The sequence below is a fragment of the Mirounga angustirostris genome, unplaced genomic scaffold (assembly GCF_029215605.1).
Source record: "Mirounga angustirostris isolate CCGP_5_RB_7025 unplaced genomic scaffold, mMirAng1.0.hap1 SCAF_6, whole genome shotgun sequence".
NCBI classification, from domain to species: Eukaryota; Metazoa; Chordata; class Mammalia; order Carnivora; family Phocidae; genus Mirounga; species Mirounga angustirostris.
The window spans coordinates 1,344,652-1,372,177 of NW_026991714.1; the positions used below are offsets into that span (position 1 = coordinate 1,344,652).

General features: G+C 45.1%; 1 protein-coding gene across 4 annotated transcripts in view; it reads right to left on the minus strand.

Moving 5' to 3' along the window:
* Window positions 1–293: 293 nt before the first annotated feature.
* ASH1L (ASH1 like histone lysine methyltransferase) overlaps window positions 294–27,526 on the minus strand; it is a 193,703-nt gene continuing 166,470 nt past the window's right edge. For all 4 annotated transcript variants that reach the window (XM_054507853.2, XM_054507854.2, XM_045876583.3 and 1 more), the window contains 16 exons: window positions 20,724–20,832; window positions 20,145–20,309; window positions 19,911–20,005; window positions 17,341–17,498; window positions 16,008–16,160; window positions 12,717–12,771; window positions 12,502–12,634; window positions 9,989–10,237; window positions 9,119–9,205; window positions 8,165–8,255; window positions 7,298–7,436; window positions 7,018–7,190; window positions 5,762–5,928; window positions 4,453–4,493; window positions 3,067–3,368; window positions 294–2,712 (listed from right to left, as the gene is read on the minus strand). In XM_054507853.2, the coding sequence (XP_054363828.1) occupies window positions 2,621–2,712; window positions 3,067–3,368; window positions 4,453–4,493; window positions 5,762–5,928; window positions 7,018–7,190; window positions 7,298–7,436; window positions 8,165–8,255; window positions 9,119–9,205; window positions 9,989–10,237; window positions 12,502–12,634; window positions 12,717–12,771; window positions 16,008–16,160; window positions 17,341–17,498; window positions 19,911–20,005; window positions 20,145–20,309; window positions 20,724–20,832 (2,209 nt within the window). In that variant the 3' untranslated portion in view covers window positions 294–2,620. The remainder of the gene's footprint in view (window positions 2,713–3,066; window positions 3,369–4,452; window positions 4,494–5,761; window positions 5,929–7,017; window positions 7,191–7,297; window positions 7,437–8,164; window positions 8,256–9,118; window positions 9,206–9,988; window positions 10,238–12,501; window positions 12,635–12,716; window positions 12,772–16,007; window positions 16,161–17,340; window positions 17,499–19,910; window positions 20,006–20,144; window positions 20,310–20,723; window positions 20,833–27,526) is intronic.

Below are 27,526 nucleotides of genomic sequence, written 5' to 3' on the forward strand. Positions count from 1 at the left end.
AGCCTGGGGTTTGTTCGTGAATACCGAATGAGTGATGTGTGCGTATGTTTGCAGAGGACAGAGGGCTCAGTGATTATTCTGTTGGTTGGTTAGGCTAGGCTCCGACCAAAAAGATCCTAAGATTGAGGAAATGGCTTTATCTCCTAGTCAGTGGTGAGTGTGCCCCTGCAAGGCCCCAGGATGCTGATGACGTGGTTTTAAAAAGATCTGTCTGGAAACAGGATGGAGGAAGGAGATCCTGGAAGACAAATGGAGGCCAGGAAAGGGGAAAAAACAGCAAGCTCACCACTCTGTTGTTAGGAAAAGTTTTTTCCATTTAATACTAGACTTTCAAGGATTGAGATGCAAGCTTTTTATGCAATTACATCCAATGTTAAAATTGGTAATACATAATTTACAAAGATTAACATCAAAACAATCATCTATTTAGATATGCTTTTGTAAAAAGGAAATATATTAGCAGCATTTATATTTTCCGCAATCACACAGCCTACAGACATGCAGACTAACTCTGTATCTATTTGCAGTGATGTAGTGCTTTGCCCCGCATTTCAAACACCAAAACCCACCTGGCAGCTAGGGGGTTCTTTTTATTTCATTATTATAAAATAACCGAAAAATAAAAAAAGGCATTAATTTCTACACCAGTAAGAAAAAACAAGTTTTTGCACTTACCTAACATTTGATTGTCTAAAAAACATTTCGGTTTTTAGTCTTTCAACAAAAGAAAGATAAAATGACAGCGTAGTGTCTTTTGCTTCTGTTCTCATATTTTACAAAGTTTTTTTCGTTTTTCTTTTTTCTTTTTTAAAATTTTAGTGTTTAACACTATTCAAGGAAATATTGAATTTTAATCTCTTTCTTGTCATTTTCCTGCTTTTTGACTAAAAGGAGACCCCCAAAGTGCCCCTATTCCCCACCTCCCTCCCACCCAGCTCCCTGCAATGAAAACCAAAAGAAACCACTTAGATGGGCGTGGACATGCGACGTTCCCAGCTCCACACGTGAGTATCTGATACCCAGGTCTCGTCGTAATGTACAGTGCTTCTCTACAGTAAGAAAATACTCCAAACTATTTTCTTAATTCTCTTTTCTTTAATAAAATATTTATTCTGCTTTTTCTCTGCTCAAGGGGATCTTTGGCGTCCCCTGTCTCTTTTGTTCTGTTTTGTTTTTTTTCCCTTAAGATTGACATAGAAAGGAGAAAAAGAAAAGAAGATTCAATGGAATGGAAGGTGTCAATGTTTCTACCTAAACAAGTCAGAGCGTCGTCATCATCGGGGAAATGTACAGTGAGGACAGCGTTGGTCCGGGCTTAGCGGGAAGCGACGCCATGTGTTTCCTGCTCTATTGCTTCCTGGCCGCGCAGCAGACGCGCACACACACACACACACAACTTGGCACGTTTGAAAACCATCTTTTCTCTTAAAGAACATCTAAAACGCATATGCATATGTGTGTCTGAGAAGACAACAAAGCAAAGCTTTTTAAATTTTATTTTTAAAGAGACGGTATCGTCTGGTAGCTTCTGGCCAAGAGAATGGGAAGGAGAGCGACATCCTGACGTCCCGCCCGCTGCCGCTGTCCCCACCAGGCTGGAGGAGACGGGACGGGCGGGGCGCGCACTGTCTCTGGGAGGTGGACACTGAAAACCGAGCAACGAGGAAAACGAGAGTAGTGTTTTCAAGTGATGGTGCACACTCACGACAAACACTGGCCGGCGAGCACTGCTCAACAGCCTGTGCAGTGACTCGTGGCGGGGGAGTCGGCTTCCCGGGGGCGCTGCGTCGGCTCGGAGGGCGGCTGTGTTCGTGCGACACAGCGACACAGCGGACCCGCAAGCCACAGTGGGGCGGCACCCGGGCGGGCGGGGGCCCGGCCTTCTCCTCAGAAACAAACAGGTTTGGCGGGTTAGGAAGGGTCAAACGAAAATCACGACCGAACGTCCTGTGCCCTCTGACCCCATGGGGGCCTTCCCTATTCCAGGATTACAGTCCGGGGAGGAGAGGTAGGGAGAAGGGCGGCAGACACAAGTGCTTGGACTTGTCAGTTCACGTTTTACTTTGACCTGATTGGGCAAGAAAGGAGAGAGAAACTTTCCTGGTCAAGGATCTATCTGGAAAGAGGCCCCAGCTACTGTTTCTGTTTGAGGTCTCCGGGCTAGCTCTTGGAACCCACAGAGGAGAGGCGGGGTGGGGTGGGGACATCCTCCTGAGGGACTGGGAGTGACACCTGGTAGAGGAAGCAGCCTGGCAGCAGTGCCTGTGGGACCGGAGCATGGCCCAGAAAGACCCGAGCTGGGGGCAGGGGCGAGTGCTGTAAAGTACCACAAGGCTCCGGTCACCCCCCCCCCCGCCCCCCGCCGTGTGCTCCGTCCTCCTCCCATCACGAACCCTGGGGGGGGGGGGAAGCGGTGGAGAGGAAAACAAATTAAACTGAACTGTTTAGACAGACTCCCCTCCTCTCCACTAGCTCCAAGATTTATGAAGTACCTAACGTCAACGACATGGCCCCTTCCCCTTGCCGGACGGACCCTTCCCACCCCTGTCTACACTCAGAGGACAAGAGGCAGGACTGTTAGCTCCACTGATCGCAGATGCTCAAGCTTCTCCTTTGACGGTCACTTCCGAAAGCTGTTTTCTGGGATGAACAAAGTACGCCTTCGCAGCTTCCTGCCTGACCCTTCCTCCAGCAAGTAGGTCACGTCGATGGCTGAAAACAGAACCAAGGAGGCTCATCAAACACCACCCTCCCACTCCTCATTCCAGATTTGAGCTCTAAGGAGGTCACAGGAGTCCACTGACTCCTTTTCCGACCTCGAAGCACCTCAGGCCTTCCTCCAGCCCCAGGAGAGAAGCTCTCCGGGGTGGGGTGGGGTGGGGGGAGGCTCTCACTGCCTGCAGCCCCCTTCCCGGGATGGAGCCATGTGCAGGGCCCATCAAAGAACTATGACGTTTTCACAGAACACTTTCCATCCTGGGCAATAATGGTAAGCGGTTCTTTTTCATTCCTTCCTCACTAATTTCCCCTTTATCTCAGACCCCGGACATGAGCCTGATTCTTTACCATTTTTCCCAGGGATCTTTTCAAGGAGACTGAGTAAGATCTGGTTGAGTCGTTCCCGCTGGCTGTGCCGTCGCTCCTCAGGGCTACAGGCAGGCTGGGACTCCTGACTCCTCTCCTCTCGCTTCTTTTCACCCTCGCTGACCTCAGCAAGGGCCCCCTCCCGTTCTGGGTCCTCCAGGCTGGGCACCTCGTCGGCGGCTTGCTCCTGGCTGGCCAAAACCTCTTCAATCAGGGGCAGAGCATCATCCTCCTGGCCCAGGTCTTTTAGGGGTGGCTTTGGGCGCTCGGACTTCCAGGATGACCTGCCAGAGAGATGTGGGCATTTTGACTAAGGCCGTTCAGGGCACTCAGGAGGGGAGGGGAGGGATGGCACCTCAGGCTGGATTGAGATCCTGAGTCTAGCTCTTAGGAGCCTTGGCTCTGGTTATCACTGTATTATTATTTGCACAAATCACTACCTTTTTCTGAAATCTATTTTCTAATTATAAAACTCAATTTTCCTTCTTTCAGGAATCCATACACTGTCCCAGAGCTGGTCAAACTGCCTGGCTAGGGCGCGTGGGTGGCTCAGTTGGTTAAGCGACTGCCTTCGGCTCAGGTCATGATCCTGGAGTCCCGGGATCGAGTCCCGCATCGGGCTCCCTGCTCAGCAGAGTCTGCTTCTCCCTCTGACCCTCCCCCCTCTCATGCTCTCTCTCTCAGATAAATAAATAAAATCTTTAAAAAAAAAAACAAAAAAACTGCCTGGCTAGCCGCCAGAGAAGTATGACGCAACCTTGTGATGCCCGCAGTCCAGCCACAGTTGAGAATCTGTATGGAGCCTGCCTTTCCCGACTCTGTCCTCACGCGCATCACTGAGGACTCTGCCTTCCCCGCCAGCCCCAGTATCAGTGCGGCCCGCCGCCCCCCACCCCAAAGGGAGACGGAAGGAAAGCCTTCACTGCTCCTTCTCCAAGAACAAGACTCTCACATACAAAACCAGCACAAGTAAAAGCTACGTGCCCGCCACGCTCAGTGAAAGCTCTGCTCTGAACAGCTACTTGACAGCAGGTCCTCGGCAGCGGTCCCAAGAACTGAGACACCTTGGGGTAATGTGAAAAGCTTGCAGAAATCTTAAAAAAGGAGACTTTTCTGAACCTGTCTAGAGTTCTGTTCCAAATCTTCTTGTCCTTCTGTTTCTACTCCTTGTTGAGTCTCCCTCCCTGCCCCCGACTAAAGCTCCATCAGCAGACCGTGCCCCTGACACCCAGTGCTTCCGAGTCACTGCCAGCACCACAGGCCACTGTCACCGAGTCCCCAGTCCTTGATGCTGGTTCTCCTGCTCCACTCAAGTTGGTGTCCAACCCCTTATATAAGGGCTCCCCTCACGTCCCCCAGGGCACTCACCGCCCTCCGTTCCTCTTGTAGTTGTCTGGGACGTAATGAGGCTGAAAAGAAAGGGAAGTGGTAAGTGTGCTGCAGAAGCCGGCTCAGAGGAGCTGGGGAGCCAGGGAGGAAAACACAGGCTAGAGCCCTTCCGGGCTGGGTGGCTGTGTTTTAAGGGCAGAGGGTCCGTCCTTCTGTCAGTCTGTAAGGCCACGGTAGTTTTGGTGTCTTGTAAGCCTGCCCCCCGTAAGAGGGACGGGCTCCCATCCTAACGTTAAGTAGTGCAAGTTGGGGCTTTAAAGCTGACCTGTGAGCTGTTGCCCAAGCAAGCAAGACCAAAGAAGTCTCGATGAGAGGCAGGGCTTGGTGGTGCGCAGAGAGAATATAAAATAAATACTGTTTAGAGAAATCCAAAAACAATTATAGGAAAAACAGGGATATAAAGTTTGCTTTCTGGTTAGATGGTTTCTCAACATTCCAGGAAGATGGCCACAATTTTTGACAAGCCCACAGAAAGCAGCTTAGTCAAAGATGAGGAGCTTAGTCCAAAGTTTGATTAGCGCAAACGGACGGATGGATGGATGTCCAAAGCCTCTGTGGACTGATGACGGAACAAAAGACCTGGAGGAGTATGTTCACAACAATTTAAAGAAAAAGTGCACAACAAAGGCAAGAAATGAAAATGTTAACAGTGATTATTTTCTGGGTAGTGGGATGACATACAAATTTCTCTTCTTAATGCCTCTATACTTTTCACATTTTATATAACAATGGTGTCTTACATTTTAAATGCAGAGATATAAGGAAAAAGCCCTGAATTATTTTCACCAAAGTTTTCTCAGGGTTCTTGCTATTCTCTGCTTGCTTCTTAAAATTGTGGATATGAAAACACAACCAAAAACTACACTAGAGCTCCAGGGCCAAGACTGTAAAGAGGTAATAGAGAAAAGAAGAAAACCTGACTATAACATGGACATCAACAACTTGTTGAGAAACAGCCCATGCCAGGAAATGCAGAATCAATGTATTCATGCTGTTTAAAAATCCCAAACAGGGGTGCCTGGGTGGCTCAGTCAGTTGGGTGTCTGACTCTTGATCTCAGCTCAGGTCTTGATCTCTGGGTCGTGAGTTCAAGCCCCGTGTCAGGTTCCACGCTAGGCACAGAGCCTACTTAAAAAAAAAAAAAAAAAATTCAAACTAGAGACAGATTCCTAGAGTTTGGGATGGACTAACAGGATGAAGCAGCAGAGAGCCTGGAGGTTCCTACCCTAGGAATTCCATGCATGAACTATATTGCGCTGACATGACAGGTAAGTGGAAGGAAACTTACTGAGAAATCTCTTTTGGGAGTGAGCTTCTTGGGGAAGTGGTCAAAGGCGTAGGGTTTGGTGCAGACAGGATAGCGGTTCCGGTGGATCTTGTAGAACAAGTGTGCGGACTTGTCAAGCCGATAGTCACAGATGTACACATCTTGCTCCTTCACTCCTTTGGGTCTCCCTAGGAGTTCAAATACTGTTAAAGAACTCTCCTGCCTTCCCCTGCTTCACCTCGAGCTCGAGCTGCCCAGAGATGAGCCCACACCACTGGGACGGCAGTGGGACCCTGAAGAGGGGACACTGTAGCGATTCTGAGAGGCATCTGGTGATTGCAGAAGAAAGGAGAGTCCCCAGACTGCAGCGCTGGAAAAGGAGAGAGGTGTGTGTGTGTATCTCAGAGTGTAAGGGCAGGTCACTGGCTGGGAAGGAACCAGACAGGCAGCTCACCCAAGTGCTGCAGGAATCTGTGAGGGAACACAGAGTGTGGCGACATTAGGAGAGAGGAAAGGATGAATGAGGGGAGCACATTTGGAAATAAGCACTTTATAACTGGGAGATGAAGTCCCCAGAATCATGGAGCCCCAAGCAGCCAATGCTTAAATGGAGTACATATTCTCCTGAACCATTTGCTATGACAGAGAAGGCGAGGCAGGCGAGCTCGCTAATGGTGACAACTAGGCATACTAAGCTTTCACTGTGAGCCCAAACTGGGCCACGCGCTTTGCAGAATACTTCATTTAATCTTTACAAAACACTATAATAGGTACTAATCCCTAATGCCAGTAGATTACGTAGCTTGCCCAAGGACACAGGTAAAAAGTGGTGGGGCTGGAATTTGAAAATAGATTATCTGACTCCACAGCCTACACTGTTAACCATGGAGCTCAAAAAGCTAGTGTGCTTTTTGGGTTTGTTTAATGTCCAGAGTTGTTGATGGCCTTTGGGATTCTGGAATGGGTGGAAGAACATGCCTTGTGACAAATGCCAAATACACAGTACTAAGAAATGCTAATTAAAAAAACAACAACAAAAAAACAACCAAAAAAATGGGGGGGGGGGATTAACATTTATTGAGTATCAAGAAAAAAATTAAAAAAGAAAAAGAAACAAAAAAACGTTTATTGAGTACCAAGCGCTAGCTAAAAGAAAGAAAAAATACAGGTTTTTGAAGCTTCATAGCTAGCTTGGGAGACAGTAAGAATGGAGTGGCAATTGCAGATGAAGGAACAGGGGACAGGAGGTCATTTCTTTAGCAGCTCAGGTCACTTACCTTTACAATACGTATAAAGGTCCAGGACACAGCAGGTCCCCACCACAGCCTCCAAGGGAATGATCTCGTAGAGTGGCACCCGAAACAGCTCGTTGTGATAGAAGCGGCGGGACGGAGAGTGGTGGGTCTCGTGCGGGCGGAAATAGTGGTGACCAAAGGCAAACCGTTCCTCTCTAAGGAAGAACAGGAGAGGTTTAGTCGACTGGCAAGATCCTAGGCAATATTCAGCTCTGTGCTGGAAGGGCAGAGCTGGAAGAAGAGAGAAGACCTCAACACATACTTTTCATTCTTCCAAAGCTTCTCAATGCGGAAGATGTCCAGTTTGTCTCGGTTAATGTGCGACAACAGTCGGTAGGACTGGCGGACTGGGTGGCCGTCAGGCGTGCGCCGGCTATCCCGCATCAGGTACACGCAGTCGCCTAGGAAGGCACAGGACAAGTTAAATGATGCCTGCGTGAACTCTGTGAGATGTCCACTGGTCCGATCCAAGGTCTAAAACAAACAACAGATACAGAGCTACCACTGACAGTCTAACAGTGATGGTCATCAGTTCTGGACTATGAGAATGGCATGAGGGAGGTCTTCCATCTCCTTCTCAGTCCTAAAATTAGCTTTATGACATCCCGGTCTCTCCAAATTAGTTTTATTTGGTGGAGGGGAAAATGTATAAAGTCCAAGGACACAGAAACCTATACTGTCAACCCTTGAACTACATGGGTTTGAGCTGCACGGGTCGAAATATACACAGATTTTTTTTTTTTTTTAATGAATACAGTACAGTATTGTAGATGTAATGTAAAAAACCTTGTGATTTTCTTAACATTTTCTTTTCTCTAGCTTACTCCATTGTAAGCATGCAATATATCAATACATGTAACATACAAAATATGTGTTAATCGACTATTTATGTTACCAGTAAGGCTTGGTCAACAGTAGGCTATTAGTAGGTAAGTTTTTGGGGAGTCAAAAGTTGTATGTGGATTTTTGACTGTGCGGGGGGGGGGGTGTTGGTGCCCCTAAAGCCTGCATTGTCCATGGGTCAACCATATTCAACTGCTATGTAAGGTCATGTGGTGACAATAACTATTATGCAGAGAGCAGACACTCCCACCACTCAGAAAGGGAGGGTCAGCTCCTGTGTACACACCTTGACGAAGCAGTAAGTCATCTCGGAGCAAACAGATGAAGTAGACACAGCCAGGCTGGGCATAGTGGGGCCGAGGAATCATGGGTACCTCCTGGTAAGAATGGAAAGCCAACAGATAAGGACTGGGACTACTACGCCTGCCTACTGAGCTCCATTCAAGAGGAAAAGAACTCAAACCTAGAATTCGCAACCAATTTAAGACTTACTGTTTAGTCATTTCAACACAACACACATGTACACAAAAATGAAAGCAGCTGGAGTTGAGTTGGGAAAGTGAAGGCAGAAAATAAAACTGATAGGCCAAGTACCCCAAACTAACTGTATGAAGCACTAATCATATGGCTGCTCTTGCACCCCCTGGGGAGCATGAAAATGTGTGAGGGGGACAGTGACTGTCACAAGGACTCAGGGAAGCACTAGCATTTAGTGCCCGAGGCCCAGGGATGCCAGACATTCCGCAGCACATCCCTCAGAGCACAGAAATGTCCACTCAAAATGACAACACTGCTGTTAAGAAATACTGCGTAAACACTTTCCTTTATAGAGAAGACCTGCTCGAGATCACACGTATAAACACAGCAGAACCAGGACAAAAACCCATTTAGTAACTTGGGCAAGTTACCCAACCCACTGTCTCTCCTGGAAAGTGAGCCTAAGACTAACCTGTATACTCAAGTTCTGGACTTCACAAGTACTTCTTTCGTGGATAGTGGACAGTGTTTATATAGTAGCATTCCTTCCACAGGTTTCTAAGTATTTTACTTCCCCTTTGACCACACACTTGAGAAACGAAAGGGCAGAATTATTACCCTAGTGTAAAGTGTAAGAAACTAAGGCCCAGAGAGGCTGAGTGACTTATCAAAGGAAATCCAGTGCACCAGGAGCAGGGCAGATAAGAGACCATGTGCTACATCTCCTACTTGTAGATCCCAGTATCACCAGAGGGCAGCTTACTCTGTCCACAGGCCTTGGGTCACACTGCTCACAAAGGTAGTGCTCCACGTCTGAGTTCACGCCCAGACAGTCACAGTGCTGCCACACCTGCGGGGAGAAGAGTGCAGCTGGGAGGGGGGACTCAGACTTACCGAGGGAAGTGCTGGGGGCTAAGAACAACAAAAACTTAGCAGTAGGACAGGGCAAAGTCAAACAGGAACTAAGGGATAAGTGGGTGAGTGAGAAATTATAGAGACAGGTGGCTTAAAATAGGGGGAAAAGAAGAGCCTGTCTGAACGCAGGTACACTGACTGGTCCACACTACATTCATGTGGGAAAGGAAACGAGCTGGACAGAGAACGGGAGGATGAACGAACACAGCGCCACACGGTGCTTATGAGGTAGCACACGCCAGCGACCAGGCCGTGGGGAGGCCTCAGTGACACCATGCTTCTCCGGGCTGTTGCCTAATTCCAGCCTCCTGACCGCCCCGGCTGCCCCGCCCCTCTCGGCTCCACTTCCCGTTCAGTGAGGCAGCAGGTTCAGACACTCCTGCCCCAGGAGCTCGGCCGGCGTGCTGGGCCCGCATCAATGCTATGGGATGCAGCACCGCGACGCCGCTCTGGCGTAAAGCCCGGTCCTGCACAGGAACGTGCTTCTCGCTCCAGATGCCGTGAGGTGCGTGCAGCGGGGAAGTGGGCAGGGAGAAAGACAGGTGGGAAAGAAACGAGAGGGGAACATGCCAGAGGTATGAAACAAGAGAAAGGCCATCTGGCGCACAGTGAGGGGTGAGAGCTAAAGTTCCTAAACCCGCAAGCCAAGCCTGGAGGCCTTGTCAAAGGTGGCCGCCATGCCCCTGAGGAGCAGGCCTGTGCCCCGCGCGGGCCTCACCATGCACTTGTCGCACTGGATCATGAGGCCTTCATCCTTGTGCAGGCCGCAGACACAGCGGATCACATCGTCGTCCTTCTCGTGCACGTTCTCCTTCTCGGAGACTGACGTCTCGCTGCTGTCGGCCTCACTTGCTGTCTCTCCCACAATCTCATCAATCTGAGCTGATGCCTCGTGCCTGGCATTGTAGTAGGTCTTCCGTAGGCGGCAAACATCTCTCCCAATTGGGGATTTACGCCCATAGTACTTCTGAAGAAACCAGGAAAAAGAAATCCTGTTTGGTCTTCTCAATGTGGCTTAAAAATATACCTGAAGAGGGGCGCCTGGCCGGCTCAGTCGATGGAGCCATGACTCTTGATCTCAGGGTGGTGAGTTTGAGCCCCATGGTGGGGGTAGAGCTTACTTCAAACACACACCCACCCACCCACCCACACCCACACCCACACCCACACACAGGAGGAGGCAGGAGGATTTTCATTGTTCTCCCGTTTTGGTTAACAGATTTTCAATACCAGCAAATATCAACTAACATGAATAAAAATTAGAATCTGTATGATGGGTGTCCCATTTGCTCTGCTGCTGTTATTCAACTTAGCCACAGGCCTTACTGTCCTCAGCTCAGACACCCAGTGAGCACGGAACAGGAGTCACTCTCACAGGTGTGGTGTGTGGGACATCTGCACTTACTCTGTCTGGCAGATGCTGGGGACAGAGCTAAAGCTTGGGATATGGAAGCTGGGTTTCAGTAAAAAACATGTTTTAATTCAGGACTGATCTAATTCTTCTCCTACTTGTCTGTTTTTCTCTCGTTTCTGTCCTCACCTTCCTTTATCTTATAGCCCCTTTTGTCCTTCATATTCCTCTCCAAGGTATTTCAAAATCACTGGAAAACTTCCTCTTTTTTAAGATTTTACTTATTCATTTGAGACACAGAGATAGAGAGAGCATGAGCAGGGGGAGAGGCAGAGGGAGAGGGAGAAGCAGGCTCCCTGCTGAGCCAGGAGCCCGATGTGGAGCTCGATCCCAGGACCCCGGGATCATGACTCAAGCTGAAGGCAGATGCTTAACCATCTGAGCCGCCCAGGCGCCCCAAAACTTCCTCTTTTCTATGTACCATACAATATTCAATCTTCTCCTTTAAATCAGTTCAAGGTCGGGGCACCTGGGTGGCTCAGTCATTAGGCGTCTGCCTTCGGCTCAGGTCATGATCCCAGGGTCCTGGGATCAAGCCCCACGTTGGGCTCCCTGCTCCGTGGGAAGCCTGCTTCTCCCTCTCCCACTCCCCCTGCTTGTGTTCCCTCTCTCGCTGTGCCTCTCTCTGTCAAAAAATAAAAAATCTTTAAAAAAAAATCAGTTCAAGGTCACCTTCTCATCAATGAGCTTCACCTAATCTACCGCCCACTAACCTAACCCCCCTCAATTCCATCCTTCAGATTTATTTCTACTTACTATACATAATTCTGTGTATTTCACATGTATTTATTGTCTTGAGGAAAGAAACTACAGATATGACTTAAGTATGGTAAAATGTATTTTGTAAATACAAAGGTTCAATACTAAATTAGGTTGTTTTCCCCCAAGATTTATCCATTCAACTAGAGAGTGAGTGAGTGGGAGAGTGTGGGTGTGCGCATGCGCGTGGCCCCAATGTGGGACTCATGACCCTGAGATCACGACCTGAGCTGAAACCAAGAGCCGGATGCTGAACTGAGTCCCCAGGCATCCCCTATATTAGGTTTTTACAAAAATTTCTTTTTAGGTAGTATAATTTAACCTTTCATTCTAGTCATATCAGTAACTTTATTATATAAGATTCTACAATATTTAGTACACCTAATCCTTACACAAAGGGTGCTCAATAAAAACTGTTGCCTTTTAGGGCACCTGGGTGGCTCAGTCGGTTAAGCATCTGCCTTCAGATCAGGTCATGATCCCAGGGTCCTGGGATTGAGTCCCGTATCAGGCTCTCTGCTCAGCAGGGAGCCTGCTTCTCCCTCTCCCTCTGCCTCTCCCCCTGCTTGTGCTCTCTCTCTCAAATAAATGAATACAATCTTTTTTCTTTTTTTTAAAGATTTTATTTATTTATTTGACAGAGAGAGACACAGCGAGAGAGGAAACACAAGCGGGGTGCGGGGGGAGGGTGGTGGTGGGAGAGGGAGAAGCAGGCGTTCCGCAGAGCAGAGAGCCCAACGCGGGGCTCGATCCCAGGACCCTGGGATCATGACCTGAGCCAAAGGCAGACGCTGAACGAACTGAACCATCCAGGTGTCCTTTTTTAAAGTTTTTATTTAAATTCTAGTTAACCTATAGTGTAATATTGGTTTCAGGAGAATTCATGATTCATCACTTATGTATGTCACCCAGTGCTCAACACGACAAGGGCGCTCCTTAATGTCCACCCCCGCCTAGCCCACGTCCCATCTGTCTAGCCAACCCCCCGTCTAGTCCGTCCCCTGCCCAGCTCCCCCTCAAAACAAACTTCTTAAATCCGTGTTTGAAGGCGGTGTAAGTACCTCGGCATTCCGAAACACCTTGAGCATGTCAGCATCAAAGGCCTCCACGGTCTTGTAATGGCCAGTGAGGATCTGCCTCTCTATGGTGGCCAGGTCCAGGGGCTCGGAGATCTTCTCGTAGTAATCAGCATTCCTGGAGCAGAAAGCCAGGCTGTCAATCGGGCACACTTGGCACTGACTGAAAATTCACAGGATTCCCACATTTGTGAACTTACTTTTTCTTTGGGGGGAGGTTCAGAAGGGGTGCTGCCAGAGCTTGTCGGGAAGAATCTGCAAAAGAAAACAAGGTTTAGAAGGACTATGTGATGATACAAGAGAGGCAAGTACTAACTCCTCACTGAAAATGTAGAAGCCCCCAAATTAGAAGTTAGGGGGAAAAAAAAATCTAAGCTTTTTTGAGGCCCGACCATGAAATGTACAGGACTTTTCAGAAATGTGGGTACTCAGAGGCAGGGAAGATACTTTCAGGATGACCCAGAATATGAATAGCGACAGATGGGAAATTACTGAAGCGGCGAGGCTGCTGAGGACAATTCCCTGCTCTACAAGTTTTACGAAAGCAAAGAATGTCTTATCCAAATAGTACCTTCTAGTTCTTATTAATGGACCACAGTTAATATTATTCTATTGGTTTGGATTCAATTAAACTCCAGATAATGAATAACTTAGTACTGTAAATATTTTCTGGAATCCATTTTCTTATAACACAGTTACTTTATATTATGAAAACAATTCAGGCTGTGGGGCTACTTGCTACCTTACCTACTTTCATTTAAAAAATTCAATTTTATGGGGCTCCTGGGTGGCTCAGTCGATTAAGCCTCTGACTCTTAATTTCAGCTCGGGTCAAGATTTCAAGGTTGTGAGATCGAGCCTTGTGTGGGCTCCGCGCTCAGTGCAGAGTCTGCTTAAGATTCTCTCTCTCCCTCTGCTCATCCCCCCGCTCGTGAGCTCTCTCAAATAAATAAATAAATAAATCTTTAAAAACATTCTAATTTTTTATTTAAGTATAGTTAACATACAATGTTATATTAATTTCAGGTGCACAACACTGTGATCTGACAATTCTGTATATTATTCCATGCTCACCATGATAAGTGCAGTCACCGTCTGTCACCACACACAGTTATCACAGTATTATGGACTACACTCCCTATGCTGTACTCTTCATCTCTGTGGCTTGCTTTGTGACTGCAAGTCTGTACCTCTTAATCCCCTTTATCTATTTCACCCATCCCCTCCAGCAACCACCAGTTTGTTCTCTGTATTTAAGAATCTTTTTGCTCATTTTGCTTTTTAGATTCCACATACAAGTGAAATCACACGGTATTTGTCTGACTTATTTCACTAAGCATAACGCCCTGTAGGTCCATCCATGTTAGAAACGCCAAGATTTCCTTCTTTTTCATGGCCAAGTAATATTCCATTGCATGTACATACCACCTATTCATTTATGAATGGACACGTGGGCTGCTTCCGTATCTTGGCTATTCTAAATAATGCTGCAAAAAACACCGGGGTGCATGTATCTTTTTGAATTAATACTTTCATTTTCTTTGGGTAATACCCAGTAGTGTGATTACTGGGTCATACAGTACTTCTACCTATTTATTTTTAATTTTTTTGTATTCCTGTCTTTTCTTTTCTTTTTTCTTAAAAGATTTATTTATTGGGGTGCCTGAGTGGCTCAGTTGGTTAAGCGTCTGCCTTTGGCTCAGGTCATGATCTCAGGGTCCTGGGATTGAGCCCCGCATCGGGCTCCCTGCTCGGTGGGAAGCCTGCTTCTCCCTCTCCCACTCCCCCTGCTTGTGCTCCTGCTCTCGCTACCTTTTTCTCTCTCTTAAATAAATAAATAAATAAAATCTTAAAAAAAAAAATAAAGTTGGGGCTCCTGGGTGGCTCAGTCGGTTAAGCGTCTGCCTTCGGCTCAGGTCATGATCCCAGGGTCCTGGGATCGAGCCCCACATCGGGCTCCCTGTTCCGCGGGAAGCCTGCCCCTCCCTCTGCTCATGCTCTCTCTGTCAAATAAATTAACCAAATCTTAAAAATATAAAAAAGACTTATTTATTTGAGAGAGAGTGAAGGGAGTATGGGGGGGTGGTGGAGGCAGGGCAGGGAGAGACAGAGGGAGAGGGAGAGAGAGAATCCCAAGCAGACTCTTTGCTGAACGTGTAGCCTGACTCGGGGCTCAATCTCACAACCCAGAGATCAAAACATCATGACCTGAGCAGAAACCAAGAGTCAGATGCTCAACCGACTGAGTCACCCAGGTGTCCCTCCATCTTTATTTTTTTTTTCTTTAAAGATTTTATTTATTTGTCAGAGGATAGAGAGAGAGAGAGAGAGAGCAAGCACAAACAGGGGGAGCGGCAGGCAGAGGGAGAAGCAGGCTCCTTGATGAGCAAGGAGCCCGATGCAGAAATTGATCCCAGGACCCTGGGATCATAACCTTCCATCTTTAATTTTTTGAGGAACCTTCACAGGCTACCTTACTTTCTAGGTGAGAGAAAAAGCCTGTTATTTCATGCCCAGAATGTAGGGACATGTAGACATACCGGCTGCAGGTTCACATTGTATCAGATGGGCCTGGGTGGCAATGGGGAGCGTGACTTTTTCAGGATGGAAAGAGATCAGGTGCCACAAAACTTTACATGTTAGGACAGGCTAGTTCCCCCTTTCTTCTCTATATCCTTAGGTTAACAAAACTGCAAAGAGCCACTAAAGTACAGAGATAAAAAGTAGACAGAGAAAGAAAAGGGAAGGGAAACCAAATTACTCAGAATCTAGGGAGAGGGAGGGAGAGATAGGCCAAACCTGAGGGCAAAAGGCTGCAATTATTTGTAAAAATCTCTCATTTTAAACATCTCCAAATTTCCTGGTCAGAAAAAGTCACATACATTACACTACCTACCCCAAATTAAAAACTCTCCTTCCCCACCATCACCCACAACACATACTCTAAAGATGTCTTGTAAGAGGAAAGAGTGGTGATAAAGGTGTCTGCATGAAAATGCTTTAAAAGCTCAGTCAGTGGGGCACGTGACTCTTGATCTCAGGGTTGTAAGTTCGAGCCCCACACAGGGTGTAGAGATTACTTAAAAAAAAAAAAAAGGTTAAGAAATCGTATGTTCATTAACACCCTTTTCCTTAAATTGCAAATTCACTGCCTCATTCAGGAAAATTACATCCAAGACAGAGACCTGTTCTTTGTATCCTATAGCTAAAAAATGTGATTTCTAAATATAGTACTTAACTATGGTAAAATTCCAACAAATACCAAAGATTGACATAGAAGATCAAGGGATTTAGATTCTGTCCACACTCCCCGAAGACTGAAACCAGTCCTATGAATTCTACACTCTGACAAAAGGAAGGACGAAGTAAACCTCCTAAACCCCTCGCCCTGAACCATCCGTCGTTCTCAGTCTTGGGTGTCTCGGGTGAGGGTGAGTGGCAGGATTTTTACAGAAAGCTGAGGAGAAAGCCTTTGGGGTGAGTGTGGCCACCTTTGTAGGAGATGATGCCATCACAGATCTCTTTGAAGATTTGGGCGAGGCGGGCTGCACGTGCCACCTCAATGTTTTCCTCTGCTGCTGCCAGCCGTCTTGTTCGAACTGACCGCGCCGTCTGCAGGGCGGAGAACTGGGTCATGAAGACGTCTGCAAAGATACAGTGGAAATCAGTTCTGGGAAAAGAGAGCACTGTGTGGCCTCTCCTCCCCCATGGACTCTTGCCATTTGCTCTATTTTCCTTGAAGTGATTCAGCAGATTAGTGATCGTGCAGTTCTTTCTCTCCTCCTTAAAGAAATGTCAGGAAACACTGGGTTTACCAGAGACTGAAGCTGCACGTTAGAGGCGCCTAATCTCTGACCAAATGTTGTGCGATACAGCGGCTGCCAGCCTGCGTCCCAAGAAGAGTCTGTGTTTGAATTCTGGCTTCACTACTTCCTAGCTCTGCGATCTCGGGCCAGTTGCTTATACTCTGTCTCAGCTTCTTGACTGCAAAAGGGGGAACAGTGGTGGTGCTTCCTTTAGCAGGTAACCGTGCAGGTTAAATGAGGGAATGCTTTTCATGTATTGAGCTCAGGCCCTGACCTATAATAAAGACTCAGGAAGTACTTGTTGTTATTACCAGGAGATTGGCCCTATTTGGGACGTAAGTTCAGAGACCTCACGCCAGTCAAGTCACTGACAGGACAGAAGGCAAATTTCTACATCGATCAAGTTTGCACACAGCAGATTCCCTCATACACCACACACAACACTTCTGCTTTTTGGGGGGAAGAAGGAAAGACTCAAAGAGGAGCATGAGCTTTTGAACACCCTATTTGCAGTTAGAAAGGAAGCATGGACAGGCCAGTGGACAAAAGATCTGAACTCAGGAGCGCTGTTACGTTATTCACTCAAGAAGCTTGGAGAATAGAAATCCGAAGGTCTGTGTGTATAGTGCTCATCTGAATGTGGGGGGAAGAAGTCTTCAAATTTACACTGCTGTCATTTTTTCCTGCACGCAGCGTCACGATTTACCCATACGCAAGTTATTTTCCAGGTAGGAAGGGATGCAGGGGACCCTCTACCGATCGCATGTCTGGACACTCTCAGGCTGTAGGTGGTGTTTGGGAAGCTGGTGAAGGGGATTCTTCCTAATCCCTAGAGCACAGACTAGGAACTGGAGCAGCTGGGATGGACAGGTGATTGCTGACTGATGATTGTACACTGGGATCTTAGCTTTTTTGATCCAGACTAAAACGAATCATTGAATAGAATAAAAGCAACTAAAATAATCACTCTGAGACAATATTATGGAATTAACAGGAGCGTTTCATTTCCAGGCCATACCAGACTTGATGTTCCCGTCATCTCGGCAGATGCCATTCCAGCGGGTGTATAATGATGCTGAGTGGAGATTATCACTGGTGTGCTTTACTTCCTCTTGTTTCTGCCGAATCTTCTCCCAGTTTCGGACCAAGAATACATGATGCTTTAACACAAAGTTCCTGTAAGGAAGGAAGGAAGTTCCTTAATTCATTAATTTGATAAGCATTTATTACATGTCCATCCTATGTAAACTTTTTTTTTTTTTAAAGATTTTATTTATTTGACAGACAGCGAGCACAAGCAGGCGGAGCAGCAGAGAGAGAGGGAGAAGCAGGCTCCCCGCTGAGCAGGGAGACCACTGTGGGGCTTGATCCCAGGACCCTGGGATCATGACCTGAGCTGAAGGCAGATGCTTAACCGACTGAGCCACCCAGGCACCCCCTGTAAACCATTTTTCAAAAGTTAAATTCTTTTTTTTAAAAGATTTTTTTAAAGGATTTTATCTATTTATTTGACAGAGAGACAGCGAGAGAGGGAACACAAGCAGGGGGAGAGGGAGAAGCAGACTCTCCGCTGAGCAGGGAGCCCGATGTGGGGCTCAATCCCAGGACCCTGAGATCATGACCCGAGCCGAAGGCAGACGCTTAACTGACTGAGCCATCATCCAGGCGCCTGCTAAAAATTTTAAGTAATCTCTACACCCAATGTGGGGCTTGAACTTACAACCCAGAGATCAAGAGTCGCACGTTCTACTGACTGAGCCAGCCAGGCACCCCAAAACCATTGTTACGATGATATAAATGAATAATTATCAGTTAATTAAGCTATAAGATAATTATATATGGGAAAACATAATTCAGTTTTGCATCTTTTTTTTCCCTCCATATAACATAAAACATTCCCCTCTATTATTTATAAATATCTGGCAAATAGCACTTAAAAGCTGCAAAAATTCGGGCGCCTAGGTGGCTCAGTTGGTTAAGCGACTGCCTTCGGCTCAGGTCATGATCCTGGAGTCCCGGGATCGAGTCCCGCATCGGGCTCCCTGCTCGGCAGGGAGTCTGCTTCTCCCTCTGACCCTCCTCCCTCTCATGCTCTCTGTCTCTCATTCTCTCTCTCTCAAATAAATAAATAAAATCTTTAAAAAAAAAAAAAAAGCTGCAAAAATTCTGGCAACCAAAACAGCCTGACTTGAAGGCAGAGATTTATTGAGTATATATACAAATTCTAAATGAAGCTGGCAAGATGAAGCATGGGTTCAGGATTAGCTGTAACAAGGAGAACTAGACTGACAGATAAAGGCAAAGACATTTGAGATAGATATGCCCTGGGCAAACAATGTTGGGTGTAGCACCCCCACATAGACCTCCAAGCTTATAGGTAAGTTATGTGTGTCTTCAAGGACTCTACACAATTTGATGATTCCATAATTTGACCCCCACCCTAGTGCACATCTAAACTGGGTAAGTCTCAAACTGTGGGCCTCAGTAATTTAAAACTCGTCCAATTTTAAAGTTCTTGATCTGGTCACACTGAAATCATCTGGGGAGCCTTATAAACTACTGATGCCTGGGTTCCACCCTGAAAATTCTGGTTTAAGTGATCTGAGGTGTGGCCTGGGCAGCAGGAGGTTTTAAAAACTCCCTAGGCAAATATGCAGCCAAAGCAGAAAACCACTTGACTAGATCATCTCTGCTTCCCTGAAGTTTAAAATTTCTATGACTCAAGTGATACGGTATAAAAGGGGTAAAAAATCACAGTAAAGTTATAAATGCTGATGAACCTTCTAAGATACTGGAGCATATGGTCAGGGAAGATGTAGAAGATGTCCTAAGACGATCTGAATCGTAGGACATACATATTTACTTCGCTTACTTCTGACATGGACGAATCTTACCTGAATCTATATAGGGAGAAGCAAAAATGATCACTAAAGATCCTTTCTACTGCTCTATTAATGTATCAACAAAGCAGGGGATCTTGACCTTTTCTGTGCCATGGATTCCTCTGGCAGTCTGGTGAAGCCCATGTCACCCTTCTCTGAACAAAGTTTTAAAGTAACTTTTTAAAAAATTTTAGATTAAAAATTTAAATTTTTAATATACAGGGTTAAAAGGAAACCAAATATCCTGAAATTCAGTTTTCAGAATATTAAAAAAACCCTGAAATTGTGATATAGAAATAAACATTAATTTTTTAACACATGACAAGATGTAGCGGCTAGTGGTAGGTTTAACAACTACAGTAATTTCAAGGTGGAAATCACATAAATGGCATTTTGAGATATTTGTAACACTGTAACAGGATATAAAATGTGAACATCGGTGAAGAAGTCATGGAAACTGCAAATACTACACACATGTAAGCGCACACACACACACACTTTTTGCCTATTATCACATTTGAAGGAAATGCTAAATTTCAGTTAGAAATTGGGGAAAATAAAGATGTATTCCCCCCCAAATCCAAATTTATCTATCCCGATTCTTGGCTAAAGACCTCCTGCACAAAAGAAATGACTCAACCATACGGATGTTTAGTAATTTCTAAAGTGACAAGCAAATCATACAAAGGCAAGAAAACCTCTTTACCTCTCTCGATTAGACATCGGCTTCATTTGTATTTGGGGGGTCAATCTTGTTGGAGTGTTGATGTTTTCACTGGGTTCTTCGGAGAGGTGGCCTCTCTGAAAAACACATGGATCGGATTGCAGGAAAGAAAGGGTCAATCAGAAACATTGGGACCACCCCCTGGTATCACCCTTCTCTCTGTAACTGCCCATAGGCAGCTGTGCAGGGAAAGCCAGGAATGAGATCATTATTCACCCTTTTCTTCAGCTTGTGCTTAGACTTTCTCTTCTCTTTTGACCGTCCAGACTTTTTATGTGTAGCCACAGGCTGGCTGCTTTTGCTGCTGGTGAGTCCATTCACGCGCTGACTCTTGCCCCCGATGATTCCTCGACATTTCTCAAAGCCACACTTACACAGTTGCTTTGAAAGGAAAGACAATCTTGCTTTTGGCCTGCAGTCTCAGTTACAAGTTCAAACAGAATGCCTGAGCTTCTGTACACCCAATAGTAAGTTTGAGTCAAGAAATTTTTACACAGAGGAAAATAACTGAGAGTAAAATAAACGTGTTTCCGTGGAAAGGAAAGATTACATTTTGGGAAAACTTCTTCCCTAGGCAAGTTAAGAACGGACTGAAGACCAGACTCAACAAAGCAGCCTCTTTCTACGGAGTGCTGAGACCACGAGGCAGAGCTGGCACCCCAGGTAAGTGGGGGGAAAACCGCCTTCTCCAATGCACTTCTCAGCGGCTGCAGACCAGAACATTTACAGAAGGCCTGCGGCGTGTATGGCGCCGTGACAAAGTCCCAACCTCCCTCTCGAACCGATTATGCCTACCTGTTTTTCCACATTAAAGGAATGGAAGTTGTAATCGTAAGTGAGTTCAGTACCAGCTGGCATGTCTTTAAGAGCATACAGTCCAATCCGGTAGACTCCGTTGACAGACCTACAGAGAAGGGCAGGGTTAAAGGCAGAGATTCTTTTTTTTTTTTTTTAAAGATTTTATTTGATAGAGAGTGAGAGAGCACAAACAGGTGGAGCGGCAAAGGGAAAGGGACAAGCAGGCTCCCCGCCGAGCAGGAAGCCCAATGTGGGGCTCAACCCTGGGAGCCTGGCATCATGACCTGAGCCGAAGGCAGCCGCGTAACCGTCTGAGCCACCCCGGCGCCCTGAAGGCAGAGATTCTTAATACCTTGCCTGAAATGGTACGCTGCTTTCAATTTGCCTTTGTTTCTGTGTCCAACTACTTGGGGTTTCCTGGCCAGTCTCTTCAGTTTCAGTATCTCTCTTCTATTCTGTCCAGCTTGTGTAAACTGCCAGACTAAGTCCTCAGTCAGCTTTCTGGAAAACATGCTCTATGTTGTCAGTTGGAATAGGTCTTAACTTTTCTTGCCTGGTATTCAAAGTCCCTCTAAAACATGGCGTGAGTCTCCTTATTATATGAATCTCTCTCTTTGGTTCTATTTTATGTAACTTATTAATAATTTATTCATACTATTCTAGATGCTTTATGTAATAACCACAGCTATCATTTATTGATTGTTACATTAATTATAACATTTTGTTGTACTATCTTATTTAATTCTCCCAACAACAGCATAAAAAAGGCACTTTTTTTTAAGTAGGCTCCACGCCCAGCGTGGATCCCAACACGGGGCTTGAATTCACAGTCCTGAAATCAAGACCTGAGCTGAGATCAAGAGTTAGAGGCTTAACTGACTGAACCACCCAGGTGCCCCCCAAAGGCACTATTATTAGGTAGCATTATAGCCCATTTTCTAAATGAGGAAGCGGAGGCACAGAGAGGTTAAGTAACTTACCCAAAGTCACACAGCTAATAACTGAGGGAATCGAACTGAGTATCAAATCAAGGCAGTCTGGCTTTAAAATCTTAACCACCATGTCATACTGATAACGGGTTAGCTCATTACCCCTCAGAACCACCCAGTGAGATGGTATTTGGATTCCTACTTTACATAGTAAGTATTTGTGGCTTAGACAGTTTGTTCACAGTCACATAGCAAGTAAGCTGCATTCAAAACCAGGGGATTCAAATCCAGGCTGTTTGATGCCATAGCTTTTCTTCTCTTGCTTCATTCCAGTCTCCCTGCCAATGTCAGACACATCAAGGTTTAGCTTGGCTCCTATCCTTATCAAATGTAAATTTCTCTAATATATTCAGGTTTTATTCCCCCCCAAATTTAGAAATCAGTTTTAGTCTATGCTAGCGGTTGGCAAACTCTAGCAAACTCCCACCATGTCTTTGTAAATTTTTATTGGCACACTCCAAAAGTTTAAGGACCCTTGGTCTACAGCCTAACATTTAAAATTTGATTATATACTGTACTGTTTTAAAAATTTGGGGGTTAAGCGACTGCCTTTGGCTCAGGTCATGATCCTGGAGTCCCGGGATCGAGTCCCGCATCGGGCTCCCTGCTCGGCGGGGGGTCTGCTTCTCCCTCTGACCCTCCTCCCTCTCATGCTCTCTGTCTCTCATTCTCTCTCTCTCAAATAAATAAATAAAATCTTAAAAAAAAAAAATTGGGGGGGATTTGTGGGATGCCTGGCTGCCTTAGTTGGAAGAGCATGTGACACCTGATCTCGAGGTTGCTAAGTTCAAGTCCCATGTTGGGTGTATAGATTACTAAATAAAATAAATTAACCTAAAAAAATTTGGGGGGATTCTTATTTATTTTTAGAGAGGGGGAGAGAGAGAGAGAGGGAGAGGGTGGGAGGTGGAAGGAAGAAGAGGAGAGGAAGGGAGGGGAGGGATAGAGAATCTTTTTTTAAGATTTTACTTATTTATTTGACAGAGATAGAGCAGGAACATAAGCAGGAGGGGAGTGGGAGAGGGAGAGCAGGCTTCCCGCCGAGCAGGGAGCCCGATGTGGGGCTTGATCCCAGGACCCTGGGATCATGACCTGAGCCGAAGGCAGACGCTTAACCATCTGAGCCACCCAGGTGTCCTGGGATAGAGAATCTTAAGCGGACTCCATGCCCAGCGCAGAGCCTGATACAGGGCTCGATCCCACAACCCTGAGATCACGACCTGAGCCAAAATCAAGTCGGACACAACCAAATGAGCTATCCAGGTGCCCCTGGGGGACTCTTACACGGAGAATACGCAAATCCTAGAGGTATAGCTTGCTGAATTTTATGCATCTTTCCACCTGTGTAACTGCCCAGAAACCCTTCTCTCCCAGTTAGTACCCTTTCCACACAGGGTGGGCCACAATTCTAATCTCTATCACCACAGCTTAGTTCTGCCTCTTTGGAACTTCATATAAATGGAATCATACAGAATAATACACGGTAGGAGGTACAATCATATGCTTGGTTCTTCCACTCAGTGTTACACTGTAGCTGTGATACATTTTTACTCTGCTGTGTAGCATCCCATTGTATGAATACAGCACAATTTAGATACCTGTTTTGTTAAGTATTTGGATTGCTTGTAGTTTTTTAGCTGTTACAAAAAAATTTCTGTGGCTATTCTTGCACATGCCTTTTGAACATGAACACTCACTTCTGTTGGGGACATACTTGGGAGTGTGGTTACGGAGCTCCTGGATATGTTTAGCTTTGATAGGTGCTGGCAAACGTTTTTTTTTTAAAGTGGTTATACACCAATTTACATTTCCACCAGCATCTAAGAGCCTTCATGTCATACTACATGCTTGGCAACACTTTGAATTGTCATTCTTTGATTGTAGCCATTTTGGGGGAGTATGTAGTAGTTTTCGAACACAGTTTAATATTTCTCTCGGATGGCTAAAGATATTAGGCACGTATTTTATGTTTATTGACTACTTAAAAAAAAAAAAGGATTGTATTTATTTGAAAAAGAGAGAGGGAGCATGAGCGGTAGAGGAAAAGGGAGAGGGAAAAGCAGGATCCCTGCTGAGCGCAGAGCCAGACATGGGGCTCGATCCTAGGATCCTGATATCATGACCTGAGCTGAAGTCATTAACTGAGCCACCCGGGCCCCCTTTTTTTGAATACATTTATATTCTTTTTTGATGTGCCTATTCTTTGAACTATTTTAAAAACTGGACTTTCTTATTTATTTGTAGATTCTGTATTTATAAAGAAATTCTTTGTCAGATAAACATTGTAAATACCTTCTCCCCAGCGTATGGCTTAGCTTTTTAACTCTCATAGTATTATCTTTTGATGAAATTTTTAATTTTATCAGCTCATTTCCTTTAGTCAGTGCTGTTTATGGGTGGGTTTGAGCCCCATGTTGGGCTCCGTGCTCAGCAGGGAGTCTGCCTGTCCCTCTCCTTCTGCCCTTCCCCCTGCTCACATGCTTGCTCTAACAGATAATAAAATCTGAAAAAACAAAAAAAAGTTCAACCCCGAGATCAAGGGTGTCCCTATACTGTTGAATTTTATCAAATGCTTTTTCTATTTTCTATTACCCCTATTGAGATGATACATGATTTTTTTTTTGCCTTTATTCTGTTAATGTAGTAAGTTACATTGATTGTGAATGTTAAACCAATCAAACTTTCATTCCTGGAGTAAACCCCACATGGTCATGATGTAATTACCTTCTTATATATTTCTAGAGCTGATCTGTTAATATATATATTTTTAAAGATTTTATTTATTTGACAGAGAGACACAGCGAGAGAGAGAACACAAGCAGGGGGAGTGGGAGAGGGAGAAGCAGTCTTCCCGCAGAGCAGAGAGCCCGATGTGGGGCTCGATCCCAGGACCCTGGGATCATGACCTGAGCTGAAGGCAGATGCCTAACGATTGAGCCACCCTGATTTGCTAATATTTTAATGAGGATTTTTGTGTCTATGTTCATGGGAGATGTTTGCCTATATTTCTTCTTTCTATTAACAGTGTTGTTAGGTTTCAGATGAAGGTTATACTAGAAGTATGAAATGGAAGAGTTTATAGGATATTGGTAGTACAGACATCATTTCTTCTTTAAGTATACAGAAGAATTATCAATGAAGATATTTGAGCCTGGAGCTTCTTTTGTCAGAAACTGTTAATTATACATTCAATTTCACTGGTAGATATTCAGACTTTTTATCTCTTCTCATGCCGTTTTTTAAGTTGTGCTTTTTCAAGGAATTTCTTCATTTTATTTAACTCTCCAAACAGAAGTTCAGGAAAATGGATAAACTGTGGTGAATTTATACAAAGGAACATTAGTCCAGAATAAACATCAACAACACGGAAAGCTGTAAAAACATTCTAAGTGAAAGCAGCCAGACACAGAAGACGACATATATGTGCAGTTCTGCAATAGGCAGTAGGCAAAACAAATCTGGTGACAGAAACATCACTGCTTGCCTTCGAGGTGGCAAGATTCTAAATCTGAAACAATGGAAATGTTCTATATGTTGATAAGGATGTGGGTTGTATGGGTGTATGTATTTGTAAAAATGGATGGTAATTTACACTTGAAATCTGTCTCTATGTGATACCTAAAGTTAAAAAATTTACAAAAATAGAAAGCTGTTCAAATTATCCAATTATCTTTTTAAAAAAAGATTTTATTTCATAGTGAGTGAGAGAGAAAGAGAGAAGGAGCAGGAGGACAGGGAGAAGGAGAAGCAGACTCCCGCCAAGCAAGGAGCCTGATGCGGGACTTGACCCCAAGGCCCTGGGATCGTGACCTGAGTGGAAGGCAGACGCGTAACCGAGAGCCACCCAGGCGCCCCTCAAATATCCAATTATCTTCTAAAGTTGTATGAAAACACACGTAACATAGAACCTACCATCTTGACCGTTTTAGAGTGTGCAGTTCGGTGGCGTAAGTACACCCACTGTTGTACAGCTGTCACCGCCACCATGCTCACAGCTCTCTTCACCTTGACAAACTCAAGTACCACACTTACAGTGACCACCTCCTCCTCCCACCCCCACCGCCACTCTACTGTCTATAATTCTGATTACTGTAAGTACCTCGCATAAGTGGAATTGTGCAGTATTTGTCTTTTCGTGACTATTTTCACTTGGCATAATGCCATCAAGGTCCATACATGATGTAGGACGCTGCAAATTTTCCTTCCTTTAAAAAATGAGTAATTCCATTGTATGTATATACCACATTTTGCTTGCTTATCTCTTCATCCACTGATGGACACTTGGGCTGCTTCCATATTTGAGCTATTATGAATGCTCACTATGAATATGAAGGTGCAGATACATCTTCAAAACCATACTTTCAGTCCTTTTGTGTAAATACCCAATGGAATTGCTGGGTCATATAGTAACTCTATTTTTAATTTTTTGAGGTTCCTCCATATGGTTTTCCCCAAGTGGAAATACCCTTCTACCCCCTCACACACCGTGTGAAAGGATCTCGATTCATCCATGTCCTCACCAACACTACTTTTCTGTTATTTTGACAGGAGCCATTCTAATGGGTCTGAGGTGGTGTCTCATTGTGTGTTTTTTAAATATTTGAGTGAGTGCGTGTGCGTGCACACAAGTGGGGGTGCAGAGGGAGAGGGAGGAAATCTCAAGCTGCCTTCTGGCTGAGCACAGAGCCTGGCACAGGGCTCGATCCCACAACCCTGAGATCATGAACTGAGCCAAAATCAAGTCGGATGCTAACCAGCTGAGACAACCAGGGGCCCTTCATTGTGGTTTTGATTTGCATTTCCTTAATGATTAGTGCTGTTGGGCACCTTTTCATGTGCTTATTGACCATTTGTATTATTTTCTTTGGCGAAATCTCTATTCAAATCCGTTGCCCATTTCTGAATCAGGATGTTTATTTTCTCCCATTCTGTGGGTTGCTTCTTTCCTCGGTGTCTTTTGATGTACAAAATCTTAAAATTTTCACAAAGTCCAATTTGTCCGTGTGTGTGTTTTTTTTCCATTTTGCCTCTTTGGTACCATATTCAAGAAATCACTGCCATGTCCAATGTCATAAAGCTTCTGTCCTAAGTTTTCTTCTACAAGTTTTATTGCCTTAGGTCTTAGTTTAGGTCCTTGATCTCTTTGAGTTAATTTTTGCATATGGTGCTAGGTAAGGGTCCAGCTTCATTTTTTTTGCATGTGGATGTCCAGTTTTCCCAGCACAATTTATTGAAAAGACTCTTCTTTCTCCATTGAATGATCTTGGCACACTTGTCAAAAGTCATTTGACCACGTATGTGAGGGATTACTTCTGAGCTCTCTATTCTCTTTCATGGGTCTATCATTCTGTCCTTATGCCAATAAAAAGTTGATTACTGTAACTTTGTAGTTAAGTTCTGAAATCAAGAAGTGTGACAAGTTTTGTTCTAAGAAGTGTTTTGGTTATTCACGGACCCTTAGGATTCCATATGAATTTTAGGTTGGTTTTTTCTATTTCTGCAAAAAAAGTTTTTGGGATTTTGCTGCGGTTGTACTGAATCTGTAGATTGCTGTGGGTGATGTTCATATTTTAACAATATAAAGTCTTTATGGTACATGAACATGGAATGTGTTTTCATTAATTTATGTCTTTAATTTTTTCTTTTTCATTTATTTATTTTTTAAAGAAGATTTTACTTATTTGACAGAGAGACAGCAAGAGAGGGAACACAAGCAGGGGGAGTGGGAGAGGGAGAAGCAGGCTTCCCGCTGAGCAGGGAACCCGATGCAGGGCTTGATCCCAGGACTCTGGGATCATGACCTGAGCTGAA